Raw genomic sequence first — 27,076 nt, forward strand, 5'->3', positions numbered from 1 at the left:
TTTAATAATTTACCTTCAAAAAGCAGCTGTATAATTTTACATTCTCAGCAACAATTAGTAAGCATTCTTGTTTTCCCCACATTCTTGTCAATACTGAATAATATCAAACCTTAATTTTTTTCCAATATTGGATGATTGCTGATAAGTTTGAGCTTCTTTTGGTATGTTTGTTGGTTCAGGTTTTTTCTTCTATGAATTGACTATTCACACCCTTTTTACATTTTTTTTGTTGGGTGATTTCTGAACGACTTGCTGAATATCTGTATGTTTCTGGATATTAATCATTGGTTTGTAATATCTACTAAAAATAAGACCTCTGTGTCCTTTGCATTTTAACTTTGTTTATATGTCTTATCAGAGAATTTAAAGTTTTTATCATTGCTTGTTTGTCTTTGTTTTTTACAATTTGTAACTTTCTTAAGAGGGACTTCCCTTCCCCCCATCCTAAACATATTCTCCTATATTTTCTTCTAATGTTTTATAGCATTGTTTTTTCCATTTAGGACTGATATGAGGTAGAGAATTAACTTAATTTTCACAGTGGTTATCCAGCCATCCATTTATTGAGTAGTGCACCCTTTCTCATTATTTTAAGACACTGCCTTTATCCTATGTTTCCTTATATATGTGTTACTTGTTCTGAATTTTTGTTCTGTTGCATTGATTTTTTACAATATTTTTGGTTGTTTTATTGAGGTAATTTACATACTATAAAATTTATTAATTTTTAGTGTACAATTTCAATGAATTTTCTTAAATGTATATATGGACATACAACCACCAGCCCAGTAATGATATAGAACATTTTCATCACCCAGAATAGTTCCCTCATGCCAGTCAGTCCCATCCTCCCAGTCCCTGGCTTTCATCACTATAGTTTTGCCATTTCTAGAATTTCATATAAATAGAATCATGCAGTATGTAGTTGTTTTGTATCTGGCTTCTTTTATATTAATGCTTTTGAGATTTATCCTTTGTTCCATTGATTTCGTCTATTCCTATACCTTAATTGAAGCCCTGGTGGTGCAGTTGTTAAAAGCTTGCCTTCTTACCAAAAGAACAGCAGTTCAAATCCGCCAGCTGCTCCTTGAAAACCCTACAGGGTAATTCTGTTTTGTCATATAGGGTCACCATGAGTCAGAATCAACTCAATAGCAGTGGGGTTCATACCGGAATTACCGTAGCTTTATATTTGGATCATTGTTAGAGCAAGTCATACCTATTGTCTATTCTTTTCTAAAATTGTCTTGGCTATTTTTGTGCCTTTTTTGTGTTAATTTCAGGATTGTGCATTACCTATTAACTTGTCATCTTTCATAAACGTTTTTGGGATTTTGAATGGAATTTCATTGACTTAAAGGTTATTTTTGCTTTCTGTGGAGAAGGTAGATTCTATTTAAAATATGCTCCGCTTTGAATAACATAATAACATAGGCTAACTATAAATTATATTTCTGGCTTTCCAGATTTAGGCAAGGTGTGCTTAGAAGCAGTTCCCCCCCCCCCCTTCTAAATTAAACACTAATTGTTAAAAATTATATCCTTATTTAGGAAAATGACATTTGGAAGAGTCAGTGACCTGGGGCAGTTCATCCGAGAATCTGAGCCTGAACCAGATGTAAAGAAATCAAAAGGTTTGTGGTGTTTTGCTACTTTGTATTAAGCTTTTACTCACGTTAGTCATTGTCTGTAAGTGAAGGATCATTTAAGATTTAAACTGAGTTTTTGTGAAATAACTGCCATATCTTTCATCCTGTGTTTATGGTCAGAAGCGGGGACAACAAGGGCATCATCTAATCACATCTCTAGATAGTCGCTTCCTCCGAACCAAGTTACTGAACTTGCTTTACCATTGTAGAAGTTACCCCATATGAAAAAATATTGCTCACCTTTTTATATAATGAAAAAATACCCAATCCAGGTTGAATTTTCAGGTTTATCTTGAGACCCTATATTTTTTTAAATTTTCTCTAGATCATCAAAAGTTCTTATGAAATATATGTGAAAAATGTCAGTAGGTTGAATACAAATTATTACTTTGTTTAAGCAGCAGAAGAGTGCTTGGTCAATTCTAAGTGTTAGATTCACACTTTACAGGTACACTCTTTGTCACTGATTTCAGCTTCTAAATGACTGGTTTACACAGGAGGATTTTGGAAACCAGTAAACTTTTCATGTGGTTGGATTGACACTATTGTCTTTCAAGTAAAAGGTACTGACTTCCATAAGAAGAAAATGCTTCATTTTTGACAAGTGTGTCTAAAATTAAAAAGTCTTGTTTATCTTCCTATGGAATTTAATAGGACTGCATTCCTGATGGAAACCCTGGTGGCGTAGTGGTTAAAAGCTATGGCTGCTAACCAAAAGGCTGGCAGTTCGAATCCACCAGGCGCTTCTTGGAAACTCTGTGGGGCAGTTCTCCTCTGTCCTGTAGGGTCGCTATGAGTCAGAATCAACTCCATGGCAACTGGTTTGGTTTGGTTTCTGCATTCCTGATATGTTCATTTGTTTGTTTGTTTAATACAACTATTGTTTAAATAATGAATTATACAATTTTATTTTGGATGAATAACCTACACTTTGATCAGATATACATTGACAGAGTGCTTTAAAAAAAAATACAACAATTGTTGAAATAAGTTAAACCACAAAAAGACTTGTTACCTATTTGACTTTATTAGTTGATCCAAATAATTGATTTCATTTCCTATTTTGCCAGAAAAATCTTGGATACACAGATGGGTAAAGGGTAGTCTGCACAGTAGTTCATTCAGTAAATAATTTTGAGTGTCTCTGCACTAGCATTCCCCACGCAGATTAGAAGATACAGATCCTGCCATCAGGAAACTTACAATCTAGTGGTTATGTGCCTTTTATTGTGTAAACATGAATACTAGGAAGAGGTCACTGGTGGCCTTGGACAAGAGGAAGTGCTAGGTGGCCTCTGTAAGGTATTGGCTAGGAAGGGCTCTACAGCGTCATCAGGTAGGATAACAGATTCTCCGAAGTTGCCAGCACAGCATTAATAGAAAGTCTCTGAGCTGTTTTTTGAGCTGGTCTTATTCCTCTGACAGCTAATGAAGAAATGCCACTGTTCCAGAGTATAGGTGTGGGGTATCTGTCGTTTGCTCATGTTTTGTTTTATATGAATTAAGATACGAGTGGTTAAAATAGAAAGGAAACTTCTCCCCAAACCACTCTCTGTTTATTCTGTTCATTCAGTCTCTTCATGTTATTTTTGTCCAATAAAAATAATTGTGTGCCTACTGTATACACTCACTGTTCTAGATACTGGGAAGAAAATAAAATTCCTGCCCTCATGGACCTTGACATTATAGTGGAGGAGACAGTAAACAGATAAACAAGTACAGTGTATGTGCATATGTTTATGTATTTATGTATAAATATAAAAAGCAGGTTAAGGGACTAGAAGAGTAAAGTTTAGTGGTGATTGTCTTCACTGAAGCATTTGACTAGAGACCTGAGCAAAGTGGGAGAGTAAGCCCTAGCAATATCTGGAAGAAGAGTGTTCTTGGCAAAAGGAACAGAATAGAGACCCTGAAGCTGGAGAGTGCAGCGCAAGACTGATGTGGCTGGAGTGGAGTGAGCAAAGGAATGAGTGGTAGAAAGCCAGAAGCTATAGTAAGGACTTGAAAGAGTTGGGATATCATTGGAAGTTGGAGTAGTGAAGTGACATGATCTGGTTTATGTTTTAAAGGAAACACTCTGGTAGCTGTTTGGAAAATAGAATGTAGAGGGTTAAGAGGAGAAGCAGGGAAACAGAACATTCTTAATATAGGCTAGGTAAGGATGGTGGTTATGAATTAGGCTGGTGGTGGAAGAACGGTCAGATTTGGGTATATTTGAAGGTAGAGACAACAGGATTCTGTCTATATAAGTAACCTCATCTATCAAGTTACTTGGCATTATTAATTTAATTGGGACATACCTACATACAATAATGAATCTGCAACTTGGTTTAACACATCCACATATTCTAGTTTCAGTTAGTTGTCCAGACATCTCTTTAAGTTGCTACTTTTTTGGAACAAATTCAAACATCTGTTATAGTCCAGTAGGCTCTCTGTGTTCTCAGCCTTACCTTGCCTACTTCTTTGGTATGACACTTCCTATTGCTTTCTTTGTTCCACTTACGTTGGACAAGTTTTCCTCAAACAGGCCAGGTTCTTTCCTCCTCCGTAGACTGTTTTGCTTCTAGTTTCCTCTGCCTGGAACCCTTGGCCCTAAGTCCTTTGCATGACTGACTGTTTCTCACCTTTGAAGTCTTCAATTCTACCTGTTTAGATCCAGGTCTTCTTTAACAGCCATATTTGAAGTATCTGGCCACACCTGCTGAAATATTTGAAGTATAATGACATCTACAGCTTACTTTTAAATGGCTTAGCAAAGAAAATGGTAATAATAACAATAATTTAACAATAATTGTGTGAAGAGAAAGAAAGAGAAAAAGCAAATGTGGCAAAAAAGCTTAGTTGTCATTATATTGTTATTAGGTGCCATTGAGTTGATTCCAACTCATAGCAACCCTGTGTACGAGAGAACGAAACACTGCCCAGTCCTGTGCCATCCTCATAAATTTTTATCCTCATATTTTTTTTTCCTAGACAGGAACTATTAATTTAGTTATTATTAAGCTCCTTAATGATAACTAAATAATAGTTCCTGTCTAGGGAAAAAAATCTGACTGCTTTCTCTGTCATGTCACCCTGCTGGTTTCCATTGCAACACTATACTCTGTAATTATTTTATTCTCACACTTATATTAACTTGTTTATTTTTTCAGTGTCCTCCACTAGAATAAGATCCATGAGGGTACTTGGAACTCTGGTGTTTATTAGGTACCCATCAAACATTAAATGGTAGTATGAACAAAGTGCTATAAGAAAATTAAGGAAGGTATTTTGGCTTTAATAATGGATGATCCGCAGTCACTCAGAATCCTACCTCCTAGAGAAAACAACTGTCAGTGGTTTTGCTCAGTTTATACATCTACAAAACAAATCAGAATCATTCCAGTAAGATTCTTTAGAGTATATTGGCATGTACTTTTGGTATCAGATCTGACCTTCTCTCTAAAATCAGAATGTTATTTCAGGTAACTTATACAATCATTTTTTTCATTTACACAATGAATATACTTGTAAAAGTAGACCAAGGTTTTTGTACATGGATGTTTATTAAAACATTGTTTCTAATAACAAAACATTGGAGGTATCCATCAGTCAGACTGGTTAAATAAACTTTATGGTTTTTCTACGTAATGCATTACATCGAATTATATTTTAATGAGGTAGAACTGTATTAATATAAAAAGTTTCCTAAAATATAATAAGTAGAAAAATTGATAGAACAGTATGCATTATATGATTTCTATTATATTATTTTTTAAATACTCTTATATTAGAAGTGTTATTTGTAAGTGAAGAAGAGTAGAAATATGGAAAAACAAAAATAAAAAATGAGACCATCTAGAGATCACATCACTATTAGTACTTCAGTATGTTTCCCTCTGGATTATTTTTCTTTGCATATGTAAATATCAGTGACTTTGTGTTTTCTTTGTTTTTATACTGAATATATTGTTTATTAATGAGCTCTGCCTTTCCATTCTAGTAAATTTTCATTTTATCCAGTACTCAGACCATATTCATGTTTCCATGGTTGACCCTAACATGTGCTTTATAGCTGCTTTGTTCAGACCAGTATTTAGTTCAGGACCACACATTGCTTCTTGTTAAAGTCTCTTAAGCTTGTTTTAATCTAGAATGGTCTGTTTTTTATGACCCTTGTTAAATGTATTAGGCTAATGACCCTACAAAATGCCCAACCACCTGGATATTTTTAATTATGTTATTTAACTTATTTTTTTTGTCCTTGTGTTTCTTGTAAACTGCAAGTTATATTTAAGGTCTTGATGATTTGAGTTAAAAATTTTTGGTTAGGATACATATGGGTAACATGTATGGTATTTTTTAAAGACTATATATATGTTGCATATCCATTAAAATATTCCCTGAAAGGATACATTAAAAAATTTAACGGAGATTATTTTAAGAATGAGAAGAGGTACTTTTTACTTTTCATTATACCCTTGTTCCCTTCTTTTTTTATTTTCTTACCCTGTACTGCTTAATCATCCACCCATACTTCTCCCGTAGCTTCCTTTTGCACTTGGAATAAAACCTAGATGCTCTGCTGTGACCTATAAATGTCCCCTGCCTGCCTCTGTAACCTTATTCTGAACTACTGTTCCATTCATGTACTAAGCTCTAATTGTACTATCCTTTATTCTTTTTCTGAAGTATCTGCTCTTTTGAGACTCTACAGTTATGGTTTCCCCTCCGTGGAAGCCCTGCCATGGCTTTCATGAAATGACAGGCTCCTTGTTCTTTTCTCAGATGTTCTCTCTTCAGAGAGGCCTTCCCAGCCCACAGGATCTAAAATCATCTCTACTACTAACATTTACTTCTTTATTTTCTTAACTCACTATCTGAAATTACCTTGTTCATTTGCATACTTGTTTGTAGTCTATTTTGCTTCCATGACTAGAATATTGCCTCCATGAGAGCAGAGATTTTATTTGCCACTCTATTAATCGCTTCTAAAATTATTCCTGGCACATGGTAGGCACTCATTAATATTTGTGGATTGAATTAATTAGGCTCTGAAAATGCCATCATAGGTTATCTGAGTGTTAAGATTATGGGTTATATTTATTTTATCTTTAAAAAATCATTTTTTAAAACCCAGTTAACCTACACACATTGACACAGACATAAGTTTTTCAAATTACTTCATTCTTAGGATACTTACGGATGTTTCCCCCAAAATAATGGAGATTTGTTAACACAAATCCCAAAATAATGAAGATGAAGAAATTGAGGACTAGGGAAATTGTGATTGGTTGAGGATTACACAGCAGATTAATAGCAGTTATGAGCTTTGGTTCAAATTACTATCTTGACAACAAACAATTTTTTGCAGTTCAACTCTCCTTTCTCTGTCTTCCTCTCCTTCCTTGCTGAGGGCAGCTGGCAAGAATGTCCATCATTTACCAGCTCATAGTTTAAACTTAGGCTTTGAAACCTGAAAATAGAGCATAGTTACAAAAGTTGAGTTTTGAGAAGAGCGTATCTCAGAGACTTCTGAGAGTATAAAACTTTGATTTCAGGGCAAGGATGGTAATTTTAAAGCTTATATTAAAAAATAATCCAGGAGAAAGTGTAACAAGAAGGACTTGTAAAAGGATATTTTGAATGTGTGATACCTATAGTGGCAGTACCTTCATTGTGAAAGCTCTTGTGTGTCATGTTGAGAAGCTGGGACTCCTGTCATCTAGATATTGGGGATTTCTAAGCAAAGTACTGACTAGATTCATTTTTCTGGAAGTCATATGGGAATGGATTAGAGTGGGGAGGAACTGGTGTCACGGAAACCAGTCAGTCAGTAGAATGAGCTGGTCATGTAGATAGAGAGAGGAGAGGATTTGAAGTTAGGTAGTGGTAGCAGGAATTAGAAGGAAGGACAGATACACGAGGCTTTCAAGATCGAATTCAAGAGATTGTGTTCCAAGGTAAAATTTTGTGATAGATTTAATATGGAGAGTAAATGTGTCAGGAAGGTAGATTGAGTTTTGTTTTTTGTTTTTTTAAACAAGAGTTCACTAGGTAGAAAATTGTGGATGAAATGAGATAGAGGATAAAGGGAAAAGTAGGTGAGAGACAAAGATGAGCTCAACTTAGAACATGTTTAGTTTGAGATGCCTTTGGACAATTTGGAAGTATGGGTTTGGGACCCAGAGAGAAGTTTTTGTGTTGTCTGCATATTGAAGGAAGTTAATGACACAGGAGTGAATGAAGTGCTCCAAAGAGCATGTGTTGAAGAAAACAGAAGACTGGGAGTGGTATCCTGGAGAACCTGCATGTTAAAGGAGGGGGGAATGGACAGAGGAAGAGTCAAAGATGTGGGTATTAGAGGAGAACTAGAGAGTGTCAGAAAATAGGAGATTGTCAGTAGTGTGACACTGCATTTGAACCTGAAGAGAGAGCAGTGTGTTTGGTAATTCAACAACCATTTAAAACTTCAGGCAGAGCGTTTAACACTGTGGCCCTGTTGACTCTGTTTGGTAGTAAAATTTGACTAGACCGATATTCAAAAACTTTGCAAATAATAAAAATTATTCAGGGAAAAAGATCTAGTTTTTGTATTTTTTATGAGTGCTATTTATAGTTCTATCCCACTGTTAAATTAATCAGGACTTTGCCTCAAGAAATAATTAAACCAATTCAATTGGTTTAAGCAGTTAGGAAATAAGCCTATTCATACGAATGAAAGGATAAGCTGTGTATTTTATTTATGGAAGTAGAGCCTAGCCTACTTCCTTGGTAATTTATCAGGATCTGAGTACAGCTGTAAATAGATTTGTGTCCTAGGAAGTCGAGGTATACTATGGCTGGGGCAGTGCATGGCCATTTAAAACTCTGTTCTCAGTCAGCAAATTTATACAGACCAGAGATCCAACTTATGGCACCATATTCTTTCTAGAAACCCTTTGTACAGGAGCTGATCTGGAAAGTTTGGAACATAACAAATGAATTGATGTCTTCTGATGTGTTTTTAGATTCTTATCCAAGACCAATATCCTGGTCAGAGTTTTGTTATTTTTTAATGTTTTCTGCAAATCTTACAGTAGATGATAGTTTCTTTCATCAGGTAAGGAGAGTACCCATCAACAAATGAATGGATAAACAAAATGTGTACATACATACAATGAAATGCTACTCAGCCAGTAAGAGAAATGAAGTCTTGAATGGAGCTTAAAGACATGCTAAGTAAAATAAGTCAATCACAAAAAGGATAAATACTGTGTGACCTCGATAATATAAAAAGACAAGAAGGGACAAATATATAGAGACCGAAGTTTATTAGTGGTTACCAAGAGTAAGAGGGAAGGGATAGGAAAGGGAGGGTTATTGCTTATGGAATACTAGGTTTTTGGTTTACGATGAGGGAAAAATCAAGTTGATTTAAGGGGAGGGTCACAAAGCCGATAAATGTAACTGCGGTAAATAAATTTTCACCTGTAAAAAGTTGAATTGGCTAATGTGTGATAGATATATTTATAGCAATGACAAAAAAAAGAGTAGCTGCTTAGTATAACAAAACACCTCATGGGATTTGATTCTTTGGTTTGGAAGTTTGGGGTCGTAGTTTCATGGGACATCCCAGTTAGTTGACAAAATGTGTTTAGTCTTCTATTCTAACTCCTAGTTCATTGTGTATTTCCTGAGTCTTAAATGCTTGCAAACAGCCATCCAAGGTACAGTTGGTCTCTATTTGCCTGGATCAACAAAGGAAGGAGAGGAGTCAGGAATAAGAGGAAGAAATGGAGTGTGTGGCTCCATGCCTCCATGAACAACTCCCTCCTTTGCCATGAGATCAGAAGAACTGGATGGTGATCACCTACCGTTACTGAACATTTCCATCAAAGATTCTCTAGAAGAGTCCTGATCGAAAGGGGGAAAATGTAGAGCAGAATTCCAAATCCTCATGGAATACAGAATTTCTGGTTCCATGAAGGCTGGATGAACCCCATAAACTATTGCCCTGAGATAATCTTTAAACCTTAAACCAAAAATATCCCCTGAATTCTTCTTAAAACCAAACAGTAGTTTAGCTTAACTAGTAAAGAATGTGTACCTTGAACATCATGCTCATTTAAGATCTATATGGGATCAAGCCGACAACAGAAACTTGAAAAATTAGATAGGAAACTTAGGGGGCAGTGAGTTTATGTTAATGGAGAGGAACAACTTGGAAAAGGAGGGTGAGAATGGCTGCACAACTCAGAGAATGTAATCAATGCTACTGAATTGCACATATGGAAATTGTTGAATTGGTATTTGTTCTGCTGTGTATATTCTCAACAAATAAATAAATAAATAAATGCACTGACCCTCCTACCCCCCACAAAAAAAAAAAAAGTTAAGCAGGGTAGAAGAACTCAGAACTCTGGAGCAGCCTTTTAGAAGTTTTTCAGGTAGCACAACATGGTGAATGTAGTTAATTTTACTGAATTATACACTTAAAAATAGTTAAAATGGCAAACATTTTGTTATACATATATATTTTTTTTTTTACCGTAATAAAAACGAAAAGTGTTTACAAGTAATAGTCTGTTAGGGAAGCAATATAATCAGTTTTTATTAATGATAGTGTACCTGAATGTTTTGGATGGGATTATGTAAGAAAAGAATACCAATATCTGAAAGTAACAGCTTATAAATAAGAACATTTTTAAATATAAAGTCGTGTATGAGATCTGCATTTAATTTTGACTTTGTTTACTAGGATCCATGTTCTCACAAGCTATGAAGAAGTGGGTGCAAGGAAATACCGATGAGGTAAATTCTACTTTTAGTGTAAAGAGATTCCTTTTCTGAGTACCACCTTATTTAAGTAAGGTTTCATATTTCTTCTTGCTTTAGTTCTCATGTTTAAAAATCATGGCACATCAGTGCACCCTTATCTAGCACGTAACAATAAAGGGTGACCTCTTTAGCATCTAACAATTGCCTGGTGGTAGCAGTGAAGGTAAGTTCAGTCCAAAGACTTACCTGTGAAGGATATCCATGCATTCAAGTTTCTACCAACAAACAGACCTCAGTAATCAATGTAGAATTAAGAAGCTCAAATGTTTCCCTCCCCCACTGCCAGTTTTACTTTTCAGAAGTGGAGGCTTGCTTTTTTAATACTTAAGTGTATTATTGAGAGATGGGATGGAAAAAGAAACATTTTATTTTCACCATTCAACATGAAAATGATCATAGTGTTGGTTACCCACCCAACAGCTGACTTTAGAAGACAGCGAATGGTGTGTTAAGACATCATATTAGAGAGTAGCTCAGATCCTTTCGGACAATGGAGTGTACTTCTAATTTAAATAAATGCAAATGATAATGTATACACAGTTACGTTCAGAGGACTTTAAATAAATGACCATTATCAATATTTTGAATTACTTCTTTTAGGCCCAAGAAGAACTAGCTTGGAAGATTGCTAAAATGATAGTCAGTGACGTTATGCAGCAGGCACAGTATGATCAACCATTAGAGAAATCTACAAAGGTAAGAATGACTTATGTTCTGACCTAGTTTGTATATAATTGAAAAGAATTAGATTCCAGGTAGATAAAAATAAAAGAGGATATAAGGGAGTTTTGGCTTCTGCCTTTGAATGATTAACTGGTACAGAGATTGCCCTCTTATCATAAACAACTAGAAGACATCTGACAAACTAAATGCAACAGTTGTTTCTAGATATTGAACAACAGCAGTAGAAGACTGTAATCCTTGTATGAAGGGTAATATGTAGGCAGCCCAAGCTTATTGCCTAGAAGCAGTTTCCAGATTTTACAGAGGAAGAAACCAAACAGCCTGGTAGTCTTGCTGAATTAAGAAGTGAAAAGTTGAAGTATGAGGAACCCAAGATGGCTAGAAGTTATGGAACAGGGTACCAGAAAAGAGCGAGCTGCACAGAAGGAGAGCACCAGAGATAAGTAAAGAGGTTCCCTCGAGTCCTTGGTGAGTATAGATCTGTACATGCATTGGGTGAAAATACACACAGCCAGAGAAAGAACTCAGAAAATAGTAGGCTGGATAGTTAGTGCAATTGGGGCAAGAAACAGTTAACATTCATACTGGCCAGAATGGAGAGATGTAATACACAAGGCATTTGGGTAGTGTCTCCCGAAAAGGTTATGCTTTACTAGAGCTAAATTAGACCTAAGGTAAAGCACTTTAACTGAGCTTAAAAGCAAGCTTTGTAAGGATCAAACTGATCTGTAAGTACCTTAACTGCATGCCAGGGCAAAGACCAGCCCTCTTTAAAAAAACAACAAAATTCAGCACTCAACAGTGTAGAATCAGAATGTCCAACATTGAGTAAAAAATTAACCAGGCATTGCAGAAAAGCATGACCCGTATCTTAGCAGGCCCAGAAATGACAAAAATGATGAAGTTAGCCTACAAAGACCTTAAAACAGCTATTTTAAATGTTATAAATTTGTTCAAGAATGTCAAGGAAAACATGGATATAATAAGGAGAGAAATGGAAGATATATAAAAAAGACCCAAATGGAATGTCTCAAAAGAAAAAATTCAGTATCAGAAATGAAAAAATACACACACACCTCACTTATCAACATGGCTAGGTTCCAAAGACCAAGTCAATATGCAAAAATCAGTGATGGGTGAAATACTCATTATTTCCTGCCCCAGCCTCCCCTCCTTCCTAGCCCCACCACTCCCAACTAGGCAGCCATGGCCCCTCTGTACCTGTGGTGGTCACAGGCTTGCCCTTGCTTTGCTCTCCAGTATCCAAATCCATGCTGCAGGCAGCTGGCTAGACATCCTCAGCCACCTGGCATCCTAGCTCAAGCTCCATGGTTTACTTGGTGCAGAAAGTGGGGCGGCATGGGCTGAGTGGTGCACGGCAGCCTTGAGCACCCACTGGCCAGTGCCTGTATGTGGGGTGAGCCTGGAATGGAGGGTTGAGTGCATCAGGAAAAGGGAGAAGGCGTGAGCCAGGAGGAGTGGAGATGGCTCCATTCCTCTCTTCGCGTACCCTGAAGTTGCTACACGCAGCAAGCATGTGCAGGTAGGTGGGGTCATTAATGTGCAGAATGGCCAGATGGTAGATTTTTTACTATTGTCATAAATGTGAAATGTCAGTTAATGAAATAGTCAATAAATGAGGAGTAGGTGTACACTGAATGGGATTAACAGCAGATTAGAAATACAGAAGAAAAGATCAGTGAAAAGCAATGGAAATTATAAAGCACGAAGAGAAAAAAGGCTAGAAAGAAGAAAGAACAAAGCTTCAGTGAGCTGAGGTAATACCAGGCAACCTAACATGTGTGATTAGAGTTTTTGACAAAGGGGGTGGGGTGCAGAAAAAAATTTTTTGACAAAATAATGTTTGAATTATTTGATAAAAAAAATACATACAGATCCAAGTGTGTGATGGTTAATGTTGTGTGTCAACTTGGCTAGGCTAAACTTCTTAGTGGTTTGGCAGACACTATGTATCACCTCTCATTTTGTGATCTGGTATGAGCAGCCAGTTAGTTGGAAGAGGAGTTTCCTTGGAGGTATGGCTGGCGTCCAAGATGTAAGTGAATATTCTGGCAAAGCTCACTGTCTTCCTAATCCTGCAATTTTGTTGGCATATGAACTTGGGATGTAAGCCAGCAGGGGCTGTAGGCCCTAACCTGCAAGTTTTGGGCTCATCAGCCTCTGGAGTCTTGTGAACCTACAGAGGTTGTCAGCCTGTCATCTGATCCATGAATTTGGGATTTGCCAGCCCTCACAGTTTCATGAGCCTTTTACTCACAATTATGTAAGCCATTTCCTTGAAGCAAATCACTCTCTATATGTCTATATGTGTTTCACTTGTTTTGTTCCTCTAGAGGACCCAGACTAAGCCATGTTCACCAAACCACAAGCAAAATAATCTTAAATAAAACTACAGCGAGATACATCATAATCAAATTACCAAAAGCCAGTAATAAAGAGAAAATCATAAAAATGACGGGGAGAAAAATTATAGAGCAACAAAAAGAATGACAGCAGACTTCTTGTCAATCTGTGCCACCAGCAGATAGCTTTAGACCTTTTATCAAACAAAAGTTGATTGAAACTTCATTCTCTACAGACCTACAACTAAAATAAGTCTTTAATCAGAAAGGAAGGAACAACACCAAGTAGAAACTTGGATCAACACAAAAGAAATGGTAAATAGGTAACTGTATAACATTCCCCTTATTTTGAAATCTGTTTGAGACAATTTATTTAAAGCAAAATAATATATTTTGAGGTTTACAGCATACATAGAAGTAAAATGTATGACAATAATAGCACAAAGGATATGAGAAGAGAAATGGAAGTAAACTGTTCTAAGATTTCTACACTAAACATAAAGTGAGATAATGTTATTTGAAGGTATCATGTGATAAAGAGCAACCACTAAAAATAAAATGGAGGAATATAGCTGATAAGCCAATTAAAAAAAAAACCAAAGCCATTGCTGTCAAGTCGATTCCAACTTATAGGGCAGAGTAGAACTGCCCCATAGGGTTTCCAAGGAGCAACTGGTAGATTCAAACTGCCTATCTTTTGGTTAGCAGCTGTAGCTCTTACCACTATACCACAGGGCTCCGATAAGCCAATAGTGAGAGGTAAAACCAAACTCTGAAAAATACTGACTCCAAAAGAATACAGGAAAAGGCAGTGGGGAGGGGGGGAAGAGACAACCAATGGGACAAATAGATGACAAATATTAAGATGGTAGATTTAAACCAAATCATATTAATTACATTAAATGTGAATGATCTAAATAGTTAAAAGACAGAGATTGTCAGATTGGATAATAAAACAAAACTCAATTATATGTTATCTACAGAAAGCCCACTTTAAATATAAAGACATAGATAGGTTAAAAGTAAAAGGGTGGAAAAGATGTAGCATGCAAGCACTGTGAAAGGAAAAGTAATAAATGGTTGTATTACTGCAAATCAGTAAACTTCAAAACAAGAATTACCAGGCACAGAGGACATTTCATAATGACAAAAAGGTCAGTTCATCAAGAAGACATTACAATCCCAAACATGTTTGCATCTAATAACAGAACTTCAAAATACATGAAGCAAAAGCTAATAAAACTGCAGGACAAAATACACAATCCATAATTATTGTTGGAGATTTCAACATTCCTCTCTAAGTAATAGAACAATAAGGATATAGAAGACTTGAACAATGCTATCAACCATCTTAGCCTAAATGAGAGAAAAATTCACTCAGCAACAGCAGGATGCACTTCTTTTTAAGTGCACATGCAACATTCACCAAGATGTACCATGTGGTGGACCATAGGAAACAAGTTTCAGTAAATATTAAAGTGTTATAATCATACAATGTTTGTTCTCTGACTACAGTAGAATTAAACTAGAAATCAATAGCAGAGAGATATTTGGGGAAATCACAATATTTGGAAGTTAAACAGTATACTTCAAAGTAACTCATGAGTCAAGGAAGAAATCAAAAGGAAAATTATAAAATATTTTTGACCAAACTGAAATGAAAACACAACATAATATTTGTGGAACACTGCTGAAGAGGTTCTTAGAGGAAATTTTATAGCATTAATTGTTTGTTACATAAGAAGATCCAAGTCTTTTATGTTAAGAAACTAGAAATAAGGAGTAAATTAAACTCAAAGCAAAAAAAGAAAAAGCCCATTGCCGTCAAGCCAGGTCCGACTCATAGCAACCCTAAAGGACAGAGGAGAACTTCCCCATAGGGTTTCCAGGGAGTACCTGGTGGATTCAAACTGTCGACCTTTTGGTTAGTAGCCAGCTGTAGCTCTTAACCACTAAGCCACTGAGCAGAAAGAAGTACGTAATAAAGATAACCGTGGGTATAATTACATGGAAAACAGGCAAACAGTAGGAAAAAGAAAAAAAGCCGACTGTAAAGACCAATTAAATTGATAAACTTCTAGCCAGACTAATTGAGAGAGGTAAAGAAAAAAAAAAAAAAAAAATTTTTTTTTTTTAGATATGAATTATTAATAGAAGGATTGAAAGAGGGGGCATCACTGCAGCTCCTACAATTATTAAAATGATAATGGAATATTATGAACAGCTTCTTGCTAATAAATTCAACAGCTTGGATGAAATGGAGAAATTCCTTGAAAGACAAATTGCCAAAACTCACTCAAGAAGAAGTAGATAAGCTGAATAGTGCTTTATCTATTTAAAAAATTAATTTGTAGTTAAACAAAATGAAACCTTCCCACAGGACTTAGGGCTGTGGTCTCATGTGACAGTCCAATTAGTTGGCATAATATAATTCTTAAAGTTTGCGTTCTACTTCCCAGTATGGTGTGAGTAGTGTCTGAGATTTTTAAAACTTACAAATGGCCATATAAGATACAACTATTGGTCTTTACTTGTCTGAAACAAAAGAGAAAGAAGAAAACCAAGAATCAGAAAGAACTGGACTACAGCACTGTCTACAGGCACCACTGCCTCAAGAAGACATTACAGTCCTAAACATGTATTCATCTAATAAAAGAGCTTCTAAATGCAGGAAGCAAAAACTGATAAAACTGCAGGAAGAAATAAACAAATCCATAATTATTGTTAGCATTTCTCTCTCAGTAATTGATAGAACAGTCAGGAGACCAGGAGAACTAGACGGTGCTCAACTACAACTACTGAACCTTCTGATCAGGCTGATCAGAGACACTAAATGAATCCTGATTAAAAAGGGAGAATATATGGCACAGAACTTCAAATTCTTACAGAATTCAGACTTATTAGACCAGTTGTGTGAGGCTGGAGAAGTCCTTGAGATTATGGCCAAGTTGCTCTTCAGACCTTGAATTGAAACTGTCCCTTGAAGTCACCTTAAATTAAATAACAGTTTAACCCAAAGCGCAAAGATTGTCACCCTTGATTACTGCATTAAAAAAAAAAATTATATAAGACCAAAGGGTTAACAGCTATTTTAAAACAGATGAGAAGGTTGGCAGGGGGGAAGGGTAGAAAGTGAAACAGCAAGAACAGAAACAAGAATGTTGACACAATGTAAAGAATATGACCAATATCGCTGATCATCATGTCTAGAAACTGTGAAATGGGAATGAGTTTTACTGTGTATATTTTCACTAAAAATAAAATTAGGAGGAAGAGTCAACGTGGGGCTTTAGAAAGACACCATGCTGTCTCCCTGCAGCTAAGACCCGAAAAACTAAGTAAAACATACATACAATGGTCAATACTGGAAACCTGGGATAAAGAACTAGATCAAACACCAAATGGAAGAAGAAACTGATGGAAAACAGAGAATAAAGAGAAAGACAGAATGGAGGTCCCCTGCCAACTAACACGGCACAGCGTTCCCATCTTAAAGCACAGCCAGCAACAATCCCAGACAGGGAGGCAACTTCACAGAGCTCCCAACAGGAGACAGCACCTGGTAACCAGAGAAACATGCTTTCCCACCCCTCATTTTCTGGCTAGTAGAAACAGGCACCATCACATTAACCCAGAAGCCCCCACTGCCAGGGTCCATAATACAAGCTCCCATAATGCCCTGCCTGGGCCCACTATGCCCTCTCCTGCTGTGCGACTTATTATTTATTTTTTTCCTTCCTTTTCTTTCTCAGGAAACCGTGGTGGTATAGTGGTTCAGAGCTATGGCTGCTAACCAAAAGGTCAGCAATTCACATCCACCAGGTGCTCTTTGGAAACTCTATGGGGCAGTTCTATCCTGTCCTGTAGGGTCTCTATGACTCAGAATTGACTTGACAGCAACACATTTGGTTTTTTTGTTTTATTTTGTTTTGGGGTTTTTTTTGTTTTTGTTTTTTTAGTTTATTCCTTCTCCTTCCCACCTGGCCCTATACACCTCCTCCCCACCTTCCTTCTGGCTCCCTCTGTGCCACCAGTTTTTTTTGTTTCTTTTTCTTTCTTCCTTCCACCACCTCTCCCCATGTACCACCTCCCTCTCTACCAGCCCCCAGGTCTCCCCTGCCCTAACTCACTGGCCTCCACCACACTGCCATTTTTTTTTTCTTTCTTCCTTTTCTTCTCCCTCCGACTTAGCCTTATATACTACCTCTCCCCTCCCCCCAACACCAGCCCCTGCTACATCTTGAAAGCCACCAACTTGCTGTCACCCTGGTCCACCCCACACCCACCCCCCTGCCACAGCTGTGCTGCCATTTTTATTCTTTCTTTCTCCCTCCCTCCTAGACGTGTATACCATCTCCCTTCCCTTCCCGCCAGCCCCCAGGTCAGCCCGCCGCCATTTGCCAGCCCCCACTATGGTGCCATTTTTTTTTCTCTTCCTTTTCCTCTCCCTCCCCTATATCCCTGTACACTACCTCCCCCACACCAGCCCCAGCCACACCACCATTTTTTTTCCTTCTTTTTACCTTCCTTTTCTTTCTCCTTCCCACCTAGCCTTTTACCCCAGTTCACTACCCTTCCCACTGACCCCTACAGCACTGCCATAGCTAAAGTGCCACCAGTGCACTGGCCCACCACTGCCAGGTCTACCCCACCCCATCTCTTGGCCCCCAACACACTGCCATTTATTTTTTCTTTCTGTCTTCTTTTCTTTCTCCCTTCAACCTAACCCCATATACCACCTCCCCACCCTTCCCACCAGCCCCCCGGTCCACCCCACTGCTACCCACCAGTTCCTGCCTCACCACCATTTTTTAAAATTTATTTCTCCCTCCCACCTAGCCCCGTATGCCATCACCTCCCCCTCCCCCCTGCTGCCATCATACCGCCATGGGTAGAGTGCCCCTGGTGCTCAGGTCCACTGCCAGACTGTGCCCACACTGCACCTCCCCTTCCACCACTCAACCAGCCTGCTAAATGGAGGGAAGCGACCCCATACCACTCCACATATGACACCCCTACCCATTTGGCAGGGGGCTATGAATGCTCCCACACCTCTGTACCAACATCAGGGGCAGACAGTGCCCACTAGTCTGCCCTCAGCCACCTTGCCAAATGAGTGTACAGTGAAGTGGGCTTGCCCTGCCTGCTGTTGCCCTGCCCACCCAATTTAGGTGATGAGAGCTATCATGCTCACAGATAAGCAAGCAGCAAATCACAGCCTGCCCGCCTATGCTGACATGTCAAAACAGAAGGATGAACCAAACATAGAGTCAGTAAATAAAGAAAATAATACCTTAATGTCTCAGAGATAGCAGACAATATCAAAACATATATAAAAAAAAAAAAAAGGCAGGACAAGATAGCTCGAGCAAGTGACCGAAATAAAGACTCAGATAATCTTTCAGTAGAAGAAAAGGCAGTAAAACTATCTAATACAGAATTGGAAAGACTAATATTTATGGCCTTCCAAGAGATTAGGAAAGAGATCAAGGAAAACACAGACAAAACCAAGGGAAAATAGACAAAATCATGGAAAACACAGGAAAAACAATGAAAACATAGCGAAAATCAAGGAAAATACAAACAAAAGGATTCAGGAAATAATACAAAAACAAAATTCAAAATAAAGCATACAAAAACAGCTAAAACCCAAAAGATAAACAATGAAATGTCAGAAATGGACAACTTAATAGAAGGTTTTAGGAGCAAATTTGAAACAATGGAAGAAAGAATCAGTGAGATTGAAGACACTCATGGATGCCACTTTGAGGAAAATTCAGATATAAGAATAAAGAAAAATGAAGAAAACCTAGGAATTACGTGGGACATAATCAAGGGCAAAAATTTGCATATGATCTGAGTTCCAGAACAGGGAAGAAATGGAAAACACAGAGAAGATTGGCAAAGATTTACTGGTAGAAAATGTCCCAAATATCATGAAAGACAAAACTGACCATCCAAGAAGCTTGACAAACCCATATAGGGTAGACCTCAAAAGAAAAGTCTCCAAGACATCATAATCACACTTGCCAAAACCAAAGAAAGAATCCTGAGAGCAGCTCAAGAAAAACGAAAACTCTCTTACAAAGCTAAACAATAAGACTTAGCTCTGATTACTCAGAAGAAACTATGTAGGCGAGAAGGCAATGGGATGACATATATAAAACCTTGAAAGAAAGAAAAAAAAATCACCAATCAAGAATAATATATCCTGCAAAACTCTCTTTCAAATATGATGGCAAAATTAGGACATTTCCAGATAAACAGAAATTAAGGAAGATCATAAAAACCAAACCAAACTAATAAACAATATTAAAGGGAGTTCTTCAGTTAGAAAACCAACAACAGCCCGAGTATGGAACACAGGACAGCACCAGCCGTATACCAGCATAGGTAAAGAACTCTCAACAAAACAAAGCTAAAAGGCTTAAAACAGGGAAACAGACATCAATCTTGTGAATGACGACAACATGAAAACAGTAAAAGGGGGAATAAACAGTGTAGTTCAAGAGCTTTCAAGTGAAAAGGAAGTCAAGGTGATATCAAGTAATAAAAACTTTTCAAAATTATGAAGATAAGGCTAAATTTCAGGGTAACCACAAAGAAAGTTAACAAACCTATTCATCAAAATAAAGAGAAACACTCAGTAAATACAATCTCTAATAACAAAAGACGTGAAAAGAAAATCCACAAACAAAAAGAACTCGGCACACGAAAGTAAGAGGAACAAAGAAACAATCAGCGCCACAAAAAAAAAAAAGCACAACAATATGTCAGGAATAAACTCATACCTATCGATAATCACACTGAATATAAATGGCTTAAATACATCCATAAAGAGAGAGTGGAGAATGGATTAAAAAAAAAAAACACACACACACACACCGCATCAATATACTGTCTACAAGAGGTACACCATAGACACAAAGACATAAATATATTAAAAATCAAAGAATGGAAAAAAGTATATCAAGCAAGCGGTAGTCCCCCCCCCAAAAAAAAAAGGCAGGAATGACAATATTGATAATCTCAGATAAAATAGATTTTAAGACAAAATCCACTGTAAAAGACAAGGAAGAACATTATATAATGATTAAAGGGACAATCCACCAAGAAGGCATAACCATAGTAAATATCTATGCACCCAACGACAGACTTCAAAATACATAAAATAAACCCTAATAGCACTGTAAAGAGAAATAGTTCCACAATAGTAGGAGACTTCCACATACCACTCTCGGTAAAGTACAAGACATCCAGATTGAAACTCAACAAAGATACAGAAGATCTAAAGGCCACAATCAACCACTTGACTTTTAAAGTTTCTTGTAAGTTCTTTGTTTCTTGTTGTTTTGTCTCTTGCTTTGTTGGCATCTTCTCTTTGATCTCTGGTGACCTGTTACCTGCTCCTGTTTCAGAGTTGTACATTGAAAAGCTTATTGGAAGCTCTGTGATTTGGAATGGACTTAATTAGTGGAGACTAGATGAATATTTTAGGTGAATATTTAGTTGGGTATCCACAACTGTCGATATCAATAATTTTTTTTTTTTTTTCTGGTTCATTTTTGTTTCTCCAAACAAGAATCTCCCAGGGTTGCCTGATTCTAGCATTTTGGAGCTGGAAGAAGGATGTTGCAGGGAGCAGGACAAGGGAAAAGTGCAGTTTCGATGTGTAGAGTTCCTCTAAAGTCTCCCAGATGTGAATCCAACATCTCTCCTAGACTTTTCTTTGTACCTGAAATTGCTGAGCGTGGAGCCTCTCTGGCTGAGTTTTTCTCAGGAATATACCTTCTGTTTCCTGCAGGGTTGGGAAAGGAGAGGGAGTCACCTGGTCATCTGAGATGGGAACCAGAGCCTGGCTTTCAGACTTTTCTCTGTTTTCCACCCCCTCTTCACCTCTATTTGGTACCTGATATCAGAATTCCTGGAGGGCATATCAGCTGGCTTCTATAGACATGACACTTCGCGGGCCCTGGGATTGGCCTTTGTCTGCTAAGTCATTTCATATCCATGTCTTTGCTTGTTTGCATTATATAGGTGTTTGTTAACATTCTTGAAGATGAAGTTTATATTTCTGTTTCTGGTTGTTCTTGTTTGCATTTTGTTTTTGTTTTTTTTAGAGGAAAGGGTATGTATGTATGTGTGTTAGTATATATATGTATGTATTTGTGTGTGTGTGGTAAAATATATATCATAAAAAATTTGCTGTTTCAGCCAGTCTTAAGTGCACAGTTCAGTGGCATTAATCATACCATGCTGTGCAACTGTTTCCCCCCCAAATTTTTTAATATCCCTTTCTAAAAAAAAAATTTATCACCCTAGACAGAAACCTAGTACCCCTTAAGCAGTAACTCCCCGTCCGGCCCCTGGTAACTACTAATAAACTTTTGTCTGTGTATTTCTTGTTTTAGATATTTCATATAAGTGTAATCATACAGTATTTTTCCCTTTGAGTCTCATATTTAATTTAGCATAATGTTTTCAGGTCCATTCCTATGGTAGCATGTATCAGAAGTATTTTTTTGTCTTTGTAGCCGAATAATATTCTACTGTATGTATATACTACATTTTATTTACCTATTCATCTGTTGATGGACCCTTGGGTCATTTCCACCTTTTGGCTGTTGTAAATAATGCTACAGTGAACGTCTGCATGCGCGTGTCTGTTCGAGACTCTGCTGTTAAGTTCTTTAGGTATATACCTAGGAATGAGATTGCTGGGTTATGTGGTGATGCTATGTTTGACTTTTGAGGGACCACCAAACTTTTCCAAAGTGGCTGCACCCTTCTACATTCCCACCAGTAACATAGGAGTGTTTCAATTCTCCACATTCTCAACAATACTTGTAATATTTTCTGTTTTTCTGAAAATAGCCATCCTAGTAGGTGTAAAGTGGTATTCCATTGTGATTTTTTTTTTTTAATTTTTATTAAGCTTCAAGTGAACATTTACCATTCCAATCAGTCACATGTAGGTTTACATAAATCTTACTCCCTTCTCCCACTTGCTCTCCCCCTATTGAGTCAGCCCTTACAGTCTCTCGTTTCGTGCCAATTTTGCCATCTTCCCTCTCTCTCTATCTTCCCATCCCCCCTCCAGTCAAGAGTTGCCTACACACTCTCCCATGTCCACCTGATTTAATTAGCTCACTCTTCATCAGCATCTCTCCATTGTGATTTTGATTTTTATTTCCCTAATGATAAATGGTGGGAGAAAGATGTGGCAGTCTGCTTCCATAAAAATTACAGCTGTGGGAACCCAGTGGGGCAGTTCTACTCTGTTCTATAGGGTCACTTTGAGCTGGAATCAACTCTATAGCAATGGGAGGGAGATGACTAAGTGATGTGGAGCATCTTTTCATGTGCTTGCTGGCCATTCGTACATCTTCGTAGAGAAATGTCTATTCAAGTCCTTTGCCATTGTTAAAATTGAGTTGTTTGTCTTTTTGTTGTCGAATTGTGTAAGTTCCTTATATATTTAAGATATTAAACTCTTACCAGATATAAGGCCTCCAAATCTTTTCTTCTATTCTGTAGATAGTCTCTTTACTTTCTTGGCAGAGCAGTTTCAAGAATGTTGTTGTTAGGTTGTTAGGTGCCATCATGACAGTTCCAACTCACAGCAACTCCATGTACAGCAGAATGAAGCACTGCCCAGTCCTGCACCATCCTTATCATTGTTGTTATGCTTCAGCCTTTACTTGCAGCCACTGTGTCAGTCCACCTCATTGGGGGTCTTCCTCTTTTTCGTTGACTCTCTACTTTACCAAGCGTGATATCCTTCTCCCAGTAACATGTCCAAAGTCTGTGAGATGTAGTCTTGCCATCCTTGATTCTAAGGAGCATTCTGGCTGTACTTCTTCCAAGAGAGATGTGTTCATTCTTCTGGCAGTCCATGGTATATTCAGTATTCTTCGCCAACACCATAATTCAAAGGCATCAATTCTTCTTTGGTCTTCTTTATTTATTGTCCAACTTTCACATACAGATGAGGCGATTGAAAACCCCATGGTTTTCAGGTGCACCTTAGTCCTTAAAGTGACATTTTTCTTTTTAATACTTTAAAGAGGTCTTTTGCAGCACATTTGCCCAACGCAGTGCATGATTTGATTTCTTGACTATTGCTTCCGTGGGCATTGATTGTGGATCCAAGTAAAATGAAATCTTTGACAAATTCGATTTTTTCTGTTTATTGTAATGTTGCTTATTAGTCCAGTTGTGAGGATTTTTGTTTTTTTGTGTGTGTTAAGGTGTAATTCATACTGAAGGCTGTAGTCATTGATCTTCATCAGGAAGCGCTTCAAGTCCTCTTCATTTTCAGCAACGAGGTTGTGTCATTTGCATATCACAGGTTGTTAATGAGTCTTCCTCCAATCCTGATGCCCCATCCTTCTTCATATAGTCCAACTTCTCAGATAATTTACTTAGCATACAGGTTGAATTAGTATGTTGAAAGGATACAGTCTTGACACACACCTTTCCTGACTTTAAACCATGCAGTATCCCCTTGTTCTATTCAAACAACTGCCTCTTGGTCTATGTACAGGTTCCTCGTGAGCACAATTAAGTGTTCCGGAATTCCCATTGTTTGCAATATTATCCATAATTTGTTATGATCCACACAGTTGAATGCCTTAGTCAATAGAACACAGACAAACACCTTTCTCATATTCTCTGTGTTCAGCCAAGATACATCTGACATCAGCAATGATATCCTTTATTCCACGTCCTCTTCTAAATCCAGCTTGAATTTCAGGCAGTGCCCTGTTGGTATACTGCTGCAACCATTTTTGAATAATTTTCAGCAAAATTTTACTTCCGTTTGATATTAATATTATTCAGTAATTTTCACAGTCTGTTGGATCACCTTTCTTTGGAATGTACACAGACGTGGGTCTCTTCTAGTCAGTTGGCCAGGTAGCTGTCATCCAAATTTCCTGGCGTAGACAAGTGAGCATGTCTAGTGCTGCATCCGTTTGTTGAAACACCTCAATTGGCATTCCATCAATTCCAGGAGCCTTGTTTTTCACCAATGCATTCAGTACAGCTTGGACTTCTTCCTTCAGTAACATCAGTTCCCGATCATATGCTACCTCCTGAAATGGTTGAACGTCAACCAGTTCTTTTTGGTACAGTGACTCTGTATTTTCCTTTCATCTTCTTTTGAAGCTTCCTGCATCATTTAATATTTTTTCCATAGAATTCTTCAGTATTGCAACTTGAGGCTTGTGTTTTCTCTTCAGTTCTTTCAGCTTGAGAAATGCAGTGCATGTTCTTCCCTTTTGATTTTCTAACTCTGGGTCTTTGCACATTTCATTATAATACTTTCTCTTTTCCAGCCGCCCTTTGAACTCTTCCGTTTAACTCTTTTTCTTTATTTCTTCCTTTCACTTTAGTAACTCTACATTCATTCCAGAACAAGTTTCAGAGTCCCTTCTGGCATCATTTTTGGTCTTTTCTTTCTTTTTTTTAGAATTAGGGAAGATTCCTTAGAGGAGGGGATGCCCACCGTGAATCTTGAGAGCCACACAGAAGGACGAAAAAGGGGCCCCCTCATTATGTCTTTTTTTTTTTTTTAATTTTTCTTGTGCTTTAAGTGAAGTTTACAAATCAAGTCAGTCTCTCACACAAAAACCCATATACACCTTGCTACACACTCCCAATTACTCTCCCCCTAATGAGACAGCCTGCTCTCTCCCTCCACTCTCTCTTTTTGTGTCCTTTTCGCCAGCTTCTAACCCCCTCCACCCTCTCATCTCGCCTCCAGACAGGAGATGCCAACATAGTCTCAAGTGTCCGCCTGATCCAAGAAGCTCACTCCTCACCAGCATCCCCCTCCAACCCATTGTCCAGTCCAATCCATGTCTAAAGAGTTGGCTTCAGGAATAGTTCCTGTCCTGGGCCAACAGAAGGTCTGGGGGCCATGAACACTGGGATCCTTCCAGTCTCAGGCAGACCATTAAATCTGATCTTGTGAGAATTTGGGGTCTGCATCCCACTGCTCTCCTGCTCCCTCAGGGGTTCTCTGTTGTGTTCCCTGTCAGGGCAGTCATTGGTTGTAGCTGGACACCATCTAGTTCTTCTGATCTCAGGATGATGCAATCGCTGGTTCATGTGGCCCTTTCTGTCTCCTGGGCTCGTAATCGCCTTGTGTCCCTGGTGTTCTTCATTCTCCTTTGCTCCAGGAGGGTTGAGACCAATTGATGCATCTTAGATGGCTGCTTGCTAGCGTTTAAGACCCCAGACGCCACTCTTCAAAGTGGGATGCAGAATGTTTTGTTAATAGATTTTATTATGCCAGTTGACTTATATGTCCCCTGAAACCATGGTCCCCAGACCCCTGCCCCTGCTACGCTGGCCCTTGAAGCATTCAGTTAATTCAGGAAACTTCTTTGCTTTTGGTTTAGTCCAATTGTGCTGACCTCCCCTGTATTCTGTGCTGTCTTTCCCTTCACCTAAAGTAGTTCTTACCTACTATCTAATTAGTGAAAACCCCTCTTCTACCCTCCCTCCCTCCCCCCTCTTGTAACCACAAAAGAATGTTTTCTTCCCAGTTTAAACTGTTTCTCAAGTTCTTATAATAGGGGTCTTATACAATATTTGTCCTTTCGCAAGTGACTAATTTCACTCAGCCTAATGCCTTCCAGGTTCCCCCATGTTTTGAAATGTTTCACAGATTCCTCACTGTTCTTTATAGATGTGTAGTATTCCATTGTGTGAATATACCATAATTTATTTATGCCTTCATCTGATGATGGGCACCTTGGTTGCTTCCATCTTTTTGCTGTTGTAAACAGTGCCGCAGTAAACATGGGAATGCATATATCTGTTCGTGTAAATGCTCTTATTTCTCTAGGATATATTCCAAGGAGCGGGATTGCTGGATCCTATGGTAGTTCTATTTCTAACTTTTTAAGGAAGCGCCTAATTGATTTCCAAAGTGGTCGTACCATTTGACATTCCCACCAGCAGTGTAGAAGTGTTCCACTCTCCACAGCCTCTCCAACATTTATTAGTTTGTGTTTTTTGGATTAATGGCAGCCTTGTTGGAGTGAGATGAAATCTCATTATAGTTTTGATCTGCATTTCTCTAATGGCTAATGATCGTGAACATTTCCTCATATATCTGTTAGCTACCTGAATGTCTTCTTCAGTGAAGTGTCTATTCATATCTTTTGCCCATTTTTTAATTGGATTATTTGTCTTTTTGCAGTTGAGTTTTTGCAGTATCATGGAGATTTTAGAGATGAGGCACTGATCAGAAATGTCATAGCTAAAAACTTTTTCCCAGTCTGTAGGTAGCCTTTTTACTCTTTTGGTGAAGTCTTTGGACGAGCATAAGTGTTTGAGTTTTAGGAGCTCCCAGTTATCTAGTTTTTCTTCTATGTCCTTTACAATGTTTTCTATACTGTTCATGCCATGTATTAGGGCTCCTAACGTGAGTCGAAATCGACTCCATGGCACTGGGTTTTTCTGGGTAACATTGTCCCTGTTTTTTCTTCCATGATCTTTATCGTTTTAGGTTTTATGTTTAGGTCTTTGATCCATTTCAAGTTCATTTTTGTGCATGGAGTGAGG

The 27,076-nt window shown here is 37.9% G+C and overlaps 1 protein-coding gene across 3 annotated transcripts in view; it reads left to right on the forward strand.

Moving 5' to 3' along the window:
* The window catches only part of AKAP10 (A-kinase anchoring protein 10), a 192,612-nt gene that overhangs the window by 143,269 nt on the left and 22,267 nt on the right, over positions 1 to 27,076 (forward strand). For all 3 annotated transcript variants that reach the window (XM_064279345.1, XM_010600246.3, XM_064279346.1), the window contains 3 exons: positions 1,552 to 1,634; positions 10,372 to 10,424; positions 11,052 to 11,147. In XM_064279345.1, the coding sequence (XP_064135415.1) occupies positions 1,552 to 1,634; positions 10,372 to 10,424; positions 11,052 to 11,147 (232 nt within the window). The remainder of the gene's footprint in view (positions 1 to 1,551; positions 1,635 to 10,371; positions 10,425 to 11,051; positions 11,148 to 27,076) is intronic.

The sequence above is a fragment of the Loxodonta africana genome, chromosome 2, assembly GCF_030014295.1.
Source record: "Loxodonta africana isolate mLoxAfr1 chromosome 2, mLoxAfr1.hap2, whole genome shotgun sequence".
Classification (NCBI taxonomy): domain Eukaryota; kingdom Metazoa; phylum Chordata; class Mammalia; order Proboscidea; family Elephantidae; genus Loxodonta; species Loxodonta africana.